This window comes from Gadus morhua, chromosome 2 (assembly GCF_902167405.1).
Source record: "Gadus morhua chromosome 2, gadMor3.0, whole genome shotgun sequence".
Lineage (NCBI taxonomy): Eukaryota > Metazoa > Chordata > Actinopteri > Gadiformes > Gadidae > Gadus > Gadus morhua.
The window spans coordinates 24,393,573-24,402,429 of record NC_044049.1 but is presented as its reverse complement, the minus strand read 5'-3'; the positions used below and the strand labels follow the sequence as shown (position 1 = coordinate 24,402,429).

The 8,857-nt window shown below is 43.9% G+C and overlaps 2 protein-coding genes across 4 annotated transcripts in view; both read left to right on the top strand.

The window, feature by feature from the left end:
* mgp (matrix Gla protein) overlaps nt 1-2,970 on the top strand; it is a 5,949-nt gene extending 2,979 nt beyond the window's left edge. For both annotated transcript variants that reach the window (XM_030377042.1, XM_030377051.1), the window contains exons 3-5: nt 439-468; nt 619-724; nt 1,238-2,970. In XM_030377042.1, the coding sequence (XP_030232902.1) occupies nt 439-468; nt 619-724; nt 1,238-1,670 (569 nt within the window). In that variant the 3' untranslated portion in view covers nt 1,671-2,970. The remainder of the gene's footprint in view (nt 1-438; nt 469-618; nt 725-1,237) is intronic.
* Nucleotides 2,971-6,555: 3,585 nt separating this feature from the next.
* Nucleotides 6,556-8,020, top strand: bglap (bone gamma-carboxyglutamate (gla) protein). 2 transcript variants are annotated; one of them, XM_030377074.1, is made up of 4 exons: nt 6,556-6,680; nt 7,046-7,087; nt 7,283-7,367; nt 7,742-8,020. In XM_030377074.1, exons 1-4 carry the CDS (start codon nt 6,623-6,625, stop codon nt 7,842-7,844), a joined length of 288 nt encoding a protein of 95 aa, XP_030232934.1. In that variant the 5' UTR covers nt 6,556-6,622; the 3' UTR covers nt 7,845-8,020. The 2 variants fall into 2 exon arrangements, with proteins under 2 accessions (XP_030232934.1, XP_030232925.1); XM_030377065.1 differs by having other exon boundaries at nt 7,280-7,367.
* The last annotated feature ends 837 nt before the right edge of the window (nt 8,021-8,857 follow it).

Here is an 8,857-nt window from a genome sequence, read left to right as displayed (position 1 = left end):
TGTCCTCACCTTGTCTCCTCTCCTCTCACCTCGTCTCCTCTCCTCTGTCCTCACCTTCTCTCCTCTCTTCTGTCCTCACCTTCTCTCCTCTCTTCTGTCCTCATCTTGTCTCCTCTCCTCTCACCTCGTCTACTCTCCTCTGTCCTCACCTTCTCTCCTCTCTTCTGTCCTCACCTTGTCTCCTCTCCTCTCACCTCGTCTACTCTGCTCTACTCATCACAGTTAAATCCTGGGAAACATAAACCGTTTATAGTTGGAAAATTGGAACGTTCTACGTTTGAGTACTAAGTGTTTCCGTTAAGTCCTACAATTTGGTTTGTTAGCAAACTTAAGTGTTAAGTGAAAAAATAAAACTTAACACCACACTCTTGGGTTGCATCTGTTTGTCTTCAAGCTTCTGAGCAATTATGGTTAACCAGACTTTGTGTTTTCTCGTAGATTCTCAGGAAAGCACCGAATCCTTTGAAGGTGAATTTTCAACGGCTATTCTTGAAATGAAAATAACAGATAATAATACACGTCTGTACTTCAATCTGCATCTATGTGTGTATATATGTATACATACCTTTGTATTTATACAGCAAGTATAAGCCTAACAGGTTGCGTTTTTGGTTTCAGATGTGTTCATGAGTCCTAACCAGGCTAACTCCTTCTTCAATCCGTACCAAGGAAACCCCTACCAAAACCTCCCGCGAAACTACTACAACAACTATAACCTGATGAGGTAGACACCCCATAATACTCACTACTATAACCTGATGAGGAACACATAACATAATACTCACTACTCTAACCTGATGAGGAACACATAACATAATACTCACTACTCTAACCTGATGAGGAACACACAACATAATACTCACTCCTACAACCTGATGGGACAACATACCATCATACTCACTACTGCAACCTTATGAGTGAGACATCCCATAATACTCACTACTGCAACCTGATGAGTAACACATAACATGATACTCATCCAGTTTTCTTTCTTGCTCAATTGATTACCTTCTTTTCTTTGGTCTCAATTCAAAAGAGCTTCGTTGGCACGGTAAAAAAACATTTAGTTGCCAAAGCAGTTCAAAAGTCAAACTTCTCTAACACCTTAGTCTCCTTAGTTACATGTAAAATACAAACAACCGAAGAATAAAGCTAATTAGTTAGTATATTGTAACAAAAACCTGGTTTCGATATAAAAGCTCATGTGTAAGTGTAAGTGTATGAGTATTCTCTGCAGGACCATCAAGTCTCCAGCGGAGCGGCGAGCAGAGACCTGTGAGGACTACTCCCCCTGTCGCTTCTACGCCTTCCGCCATGGCTTCCAGCAGGCCTACCAGAGGTACTTCGGCTCCAGGAACCCGGCCCAGACTCCGGTCCAGGCTCCCGTCAGGAGCCCAGTCAGAAGTCCGGTCCAGGCTCCAATCCGGAACCCCATCCCGAGTCCAGTCCAGTCTCGTGGCCGGAATCCAGTCCGGAATCCGGTGCGGAGTCCGGTCCGGAATCCAGTGCGGAGTCCGGTCCGAAATCCGGTCCGGGGTCCGGTCCGTGGTCCAGTCCGGAATCCTGTCGTGGCTCCTCCCCGAAGTCAGGCCTTGAATCGAGGCCGGAGTCCGGTCAGGAACCTGGTCCAGAACCCAGTGTGGAACCCGTTTGGGATCCGTCAGTACTAAACAGAATCAGCTTCTGAAATATCAGTATATCCTTCTCCTCTGTGTATTCACTGTGCTTTGGTTGTGGCCAAACTCTTTCAAGATAATATCAGGCTATTTTAAGTAATTTTATAAATGCTATATAATATGTTGTTATAGCAACCATGGAGCCAGAAGGCCCTGTCATGTGACTTTGAATGTGAGTCATGTGACTTTGGAGTCTGGATCTAAGATAGGCTAAGCTAAGACTAGGCTGTGCTAAGGTTAGGCTATGCTATAGCTAGCCCATTCTAAGGTTTTGCTACACTAAGGTCAGTCTACGCTGTCAGGCTAAGCTAAGGCTAGGCTACACAAGGGCTCTGCTAAGGTTAGAGTACCGGCTAGGCTATGCTAATGTTACGTTACAGTAAGTTTAGGCTACACTAAACTACTTCATGCTATTACCAGGCTTCGCTAACGCTAATCTACAGCTAGGCTATGCTTAAGGGCTGATTATGGTCCCACGGTCATGCAACGCAAGGAGGTTACGGACCCATTACGTCCTTGCGGACCCTCCTTGCGTCCAACGAAAGGGCCTGACGGGCACCTCACAAAAATGTCTATCCTTTCGTCGAGGCGACACAGCAGCAAGGGCTTTGATTGGTCGGCTTACTAAAGCCCGATGCAGAACCATAAAGGTTCACGACTGAATCGAAGGGCCTGCTTGGTCATTGCGTTGCGTGAACTTGGGACCATAATCAGCCCTTTAAACTACACTACCCTCAGGCTTGCCCACTCTAAAGCTAGCCTGCACTAAGGCTATAATAAGGCTATGCTAGTCTCAAACAACGGATTTCTGATTACTATTCTAACGTCTGATGGCAGACAAGCACAGATCTGGGTGTTTCTTTGTCTTTTGCTTCATATTTGTTTGGCCTACTCCTGTAGCTTGTAGTCGGGATCTGTAAGAGCTTTAAAAATAAAATGATAATAATATGTAATATAATAATAATAATAACAAAGTGTCTGTAAAGGTTTCCAATCAACACTGTGTCGACCGCCCGCTGTAGAAACACACTAATAATTAATTGCTGGAACATATCAGGACTGCTGATCAGAGTTGAGGTCTATGCTAAGGCTAGGCTTTACTAATGCTAGCATATGCCAAGAGTAGGTCTCAAGCGGACTGTGTAATTAGCTGTGTGTTTGGTCCAGTCCGGAGCAGAGACTCTGGGACTCTGTAATCTGCAGTGTGGCTCCCGAACCCCAAAGTCTCGGTGGTGGAAGAGTTCAACATCAAGACAGATGTTTATCTTCAATAAAAACATATATGTAACCACTATTTTGTTTAGTCTCCTTCGTTCTGGTTCACATTTCGAATCCGACCGTTACATTTGGGACAAGATTAAAACTAGGGAAGGTATGTAATTATGTCAGATTGGGTGAAAATCGGTATCTGTGGCTGTCCCAGGCCTGTAATAAGCACTTTCAATCATTGAATTCGTCCGGAATGAAATGATTTTATAACCTACCACCAACCATCTGTATAAAATGCCGTCTGCCAGCGCTATCATTGCCCATGACCAGACGGTTCCACACAAGGCTAGGCAGACTCAAGCTGGAGAGTTACTCGTGTGTTTTTATGGAATGGCTGGTTTCTCCAAATTGCCCACCCTAGCTTTATTATGGAGATCTACTACAAGCCCAAGTCTGTAAATTGTTGTCGATTGGTTTAACCCTCTGCATTATCTGTATCCCAGTGTAGTATTTGGCAGTATTCTGGTTGTGGCTTTGAATCATAATCGTTTTTCATACAAGGGACACAAACATCAAAGGTCTCTTAATCAAATTCAAACGGGATCTAAAAATGATTTGTCTTTGGCTGTTAACTACCGTACACATTTCTTCCTAAATAAGGTTCCATGCAGAGACGTAGGCTCTGGATTGATTCAAGAGGCCGCGCACTAATGCTGCGTTGACATGGAATCAGGCAGACAGCAGATGGAGGATGGACCCTTCTGGACGGTGTGCCGTTTACCATCTGCCTGATTCCATGTGAAGGCAGGGTTTCACAGACAGCAGGAGCCTCTGCTGTCACTGTCTCTGCCTCCCCCCACCACTTCACCCAGACGGCCCTCTCCCCTCTGGCCTGGCCTGCAGGGGTTGCTGTTGAGGCAGTTTAATCTGAGGTTCTAATTTTACCGTCTAAAGTCCACAAAAGTGTAGATTTCCCAACCAGAGACTTAAATATTCTTGACCGAGTCTAAGCAAACATCCTAGAAGCATACAAAGCCGCCCTATCAGCACAGCTCGGTTTATCAGGCCACATTTCATCACATCTTTTAATTTACCTTAGAAACCTCAAATCTGTAGGACCAGACATTAAAACTGTCCAAGCCTGGACTGAGGAAGCCACTTCGCTAGCACAGAACTGTTCTGAAAACACAGACTGGGAAGTGTTTGCACACGAGGCAGACTCAGAACACACCTTACCTGTCATGGCCCAGGCCTACATAGACGTATATACAGTATATACAGTATATGTACTGAGGCGGCTCCAACCACAAAACCATCAAGGTGTTTCCAAACCAAAGACTACGATTGGACAGAAATGTACAGTCTCTGCTGAGGGTACGGTGTGCCCTCACTGACACCCTGAACCAGTTCTTCCAACGCTTTGACAACCAAAACAGCAGACTGAGAGCTCCCTTGACACGGACCAAAGAGGAGGCATGTACTTATCCCACAGCGCCACCAGTTAGGATACACTGATGGAAATAGACATCACCAAAAGCAGCAGGACCTCACAGGGTGTCAGGCCCGCACACTGAAGTCATGTGCTTAATAACTGGATGTATTCACCTGTGTTTTTCACCTCTCCCTAGGGGTGGGGTCTGCAGACTGCAGTCCCCCCCTGTCTGATACCCACCACCATCGTCCATATGTCCGAAAAGTCAGCAGTCAAAAGCCCTTAATGACATATTGCTCAGTTGCCCTAAAAGCAGTTATGAAGTGCTGTACTATTTCCATCTCGAGGATGCACTCTCATACAGCTCTTTCCCACTGGAGCTACCAAAGTAATTTCAGGGGACTTTTGACTATCACTTTCACTTTCAATACTAGAATCCCCCATAAATTGATAGATAAACTTGCAATTAGCCACTTCAAAGTGTTTATGGATTATGGACTTCCTCACTCACAGACCACAACATGGTCAAATTGGCAACCACACATCATCCTCGACCCTTATCATGAACACAGGTGTACCGCAGGGCAGGGTGCTTTGCCCAGTCCCCTTCAAACCTTGACCCTAACCCTAACCCTAACACCCTAGCCGGATCTCTCTTCACGCTCACTGCGCATGTTGTGTGGCGCCAAGTAAATTAAGCGAGGCCCTGCCTCCACCTCGTGTCAAAGCAAGCCTGTCAATATTGAGAAGTTTAATAAGAGGATGAGGTGTAACTTTCCTTCGGGGCATGAGGAGAGAGAAAACTCTACGAGAGTGAACTGTGGGAACAGCAGTCGGGTGAACAAGTGCTCTCTCCTCTCCAAGACTGATGTCAGCAAATGACAATGCTGCTATGTTATCGTGCTAGTTGCATCTTTCAAACAAACCAAGTCATGGTGAGGCATCGATCATATATTATGCTTCCTACACCTGGGACAAACTCCGAAATCCGGTCTCCCAACGTTGTTGTTCTGTAGGGCATAGGCCTATGACTAACAGCGCCATCTAGTGGCAATTTGTGTTGAGTGTTTCATCTTTTACTTCGCTTTTCTGCTGCACGGTTGATCTTTGGATTTATTTGATCTTTTAATTTGAATTAGAACTCTATATAAAGCTCATTGAACTACACGTGTGACATGTGTTCTATAAATAAGCTGACTCGATTTGGTGCTGGCATGTGAGAGTTTACCAAACATTATTTTGTTGTATGCCTATGACAAATAAAGTATCTTATGTCTAACAAAGTCCGTTTTTTAAGGCCCCAGGCTGGGGACTACTGGGTTCAGCTGTCACGCAGCCACCTGGCGAGCTCGGACCGGGCTGACGTCCGGAGCGGGCCGCCGTCCGGAGCGGGCCGCCGTCCCGAACGGCCAGTCGTCGGCTCTATTTTGACTGGGTTCTTGTATTGTGCGTCCAAATGGAAATGCATAAGGGTTGACCCAGACGGGGAAATTACAGCTTGTAGTTACCCCGAGATACAGTTTGGCTAAACAGAGATACAGTCTGGTCCAACATCAACATGACCTGACGGACGCACTACCAGAGCAGAACGCTTGCATGCTTGGCTGTAACTTACACAAAGACCAACGTTATACGTTCATGCTGCCTTTGGAAATACGTTTGCATATCGGACAGATGAAGGCACTATCGGTCCATTCTCTAGAAGAAATGCAATGCATTCATGCTGTAGGCATACTTTGCCATTCAAAACTAAGTAGGCCTATGCACTGAATTGTATGATCAAATCATTTGGACTGCAGTGAGATTCATGCAACCTATTCCGTTAAGGAAAACACTGACCTCTACAGGTGCAGCTTGTATACTATCACTGCAATAACGTTATAATTAGGTATTATCATTAGCAATAAGGTTATAAGTACTGTAATAACAATAAATAATAATACATAACTATGAATAACATACACACATTGACACTAAGTATAGTTTCCTGCCTTAACATAAATAAACAATCTGTTGGATGCATTTACTCAACCTCATGTATTTAAAAGTACATGTTCTAGAATGTGTGTGTCTGTGTGCGAGCATTTGTGCGTATGTGCGTGAGTATGTATAATTGTGGAGGGTGTGTGTGTGCTTGTGTGGGTGTATGTTCATGGTAGGAGCCCAGAAACCGGCCTTCCATCTTCTGGTGGGGGTGTCCCCTCACACACAAAACATATATAAGCCAATGTGTGTGCGTGAAAGAGAGACAGAAGGAGAGAAAACTTGTTTTGCCAACGCTGAAGGAATAAAGAAGAACAGAGAGATGAAGACCATAGTCCTCCTCTTCCTCGCCTCACTGGTGGCCGTCTGTCTGTCCTCAGGTATCCAAGACTCTCGCTATCACCGGTAGAATGTTGTGGCAAAGCTTTTCAATAGTGTCACGCTTTACCATTTTGTTTCATGCCTCAACTTTTCCATAGCATTTAATGTTAGAACTTTAACACAGAATGTTATGTTATGTTATTACATGATAAAATGAAAGAACCTTAGGATGGGATCACAGAATATTCTAGCTGAATGAGAATTTAAAAGTTTGATGAAATGCCGAAGCGTTCCATTCAACGTGTTCTGTGTCTGAATGATCTGATCTGTGGAGGCTGAGAAACCATCCGTAATTATTAACCTGCATTGTTTCAACTGATCCCGGGCTATTAACCATCCTGCCTCTCTTTGTCTCCTCTGGCAGGAATTGACGAGCAAGTGCTGCAGGGACCAGCGCATGAGGAGGGTAAGACCAACATACTATTAACGTTAAAAGCTTTTAAAATCCCTTACGGTTCAATATAGCTTGATACTTTGTTAATGTGACGGCCACACAGCATCAATCTTACAAAAACGTTATATTTTAGTTTCACAGTCATTTTGAGTGTGTGTGTGTGTGTGTGTGTGTGTGTGTGTGTGTGTGTGTGTGTGTGTGTAGCAGGAGTGTTTGTTGAGCGAGAGGAGGCGGACACGCTGGTCCGACCCAAGAGGGCTGCTACAGAACTGACCCTGACTCAGCTGGAGAGGTGAGACACCCTCCAGAACCCTCTAGAATACTGGTTCTTAGCCTCTCAGGACCCACATGAATCATGAGTCAAAACGTTATTACAATATACAATATTCACACAAGGCTGAAACCATTGGGGCTAAACTCAATGAAGTGAATAAGCCATTGAGAGATGAATTAACATTGAAGCATGAGTAAAGTCATGGGCTTCTTTCTAAAGATACATTTTCAGCCTATGCTCTACAAAGTTCCAGAACTCAGGGCTGCTGATTTGCTCTTCCCCTCATAAATGTTCATGATTAAGATCTATATAACTTTATAAAACTAAATACAACTTTCTTTCTCTCCCTCTCTCTCTCCCTCCCTCTCCCTCCCCCCCTCCCTCCCTCCCAGTCTGATGGAGGTGTGTGAGGTGGACGTGGCTTGTGAAAGCATGATGGACACCGCCGGAATCATCGCTGCCTATACCGCTCACTACGGACCAATCCCCTTCTAGATCCCGCCCACAGCTGGCCAAACCCACACTAGACCACGCCCACTAGGCCTGCCACCTCTCCAAGACCCGCCCATTATATTCAAGGCTTTATTGAAGTAAAAAATGAAACAATTGTAGATGAATTTTTCTGTATTGTTTTTAACCAAATAAACACTTTTAACCTATCAAAAGTCAAACCATTGTTGGTTTTTGTGATTAACCCATGTTTTGAAAGGCTAGTAATAAACAGTTCATATGTATACAGAATGAGGTGTGTTCTGAAAAAGGTCACCACTTACACTCACATGATCACATCAATGCATTTATTCATCAGCAAGCCAGGACAGAGAAAGGCCAACCCTTAACCCTCATAGGGTGTTCGTTTTTTTGTTACAGAGGAGGTGCTGCTGGGTCTGGTGGACCCATTGCATTTTAGGCCTTTTAATTCAACATAATTTAACTTTTTTTTTAAAATACTCACCAAATGGTTACTTCAACCCAATTGTAAGTAATATAAACAACACATATGTTAAATTTGTTCCCTTTACCTTTGTTAAATCACATTTATGAATAGAGGTGCCACTCGTTTTTGTTTATTTTCGTATTAGCATGTAATAAAATAAGGAAATGCATCATAAAACAGGCATAACTGGGAAATGATCAACATCATTAGAAATTGAAACATACTCAATAACATCTGTCTGAACAACACATTAAAGCCTTTGAACACAGCCATTATACGTATATCAGTCTATACAACACATGAAGGGCAGAGTCTCACTGTGTGTGTATTGCATATGTATTTTTTGCACTGCTTGCATGTATATTGTGTTTTATATTATTATGTATTATGTATATTGTGTATTTGTCTTTTACGTTTCGGAGCTGGCTGATGCTAATCCTCCTCTTCAAACTCAGTGTCACACTCTGAATTTTCAGAAATGTTATCCTCACTTTCTGAAACTGTTTCCTCTGCATCACCATCAAAACCCTCTGTCTCTTCAAATATCAACTGTAAGGCAGTCTGAACAGAG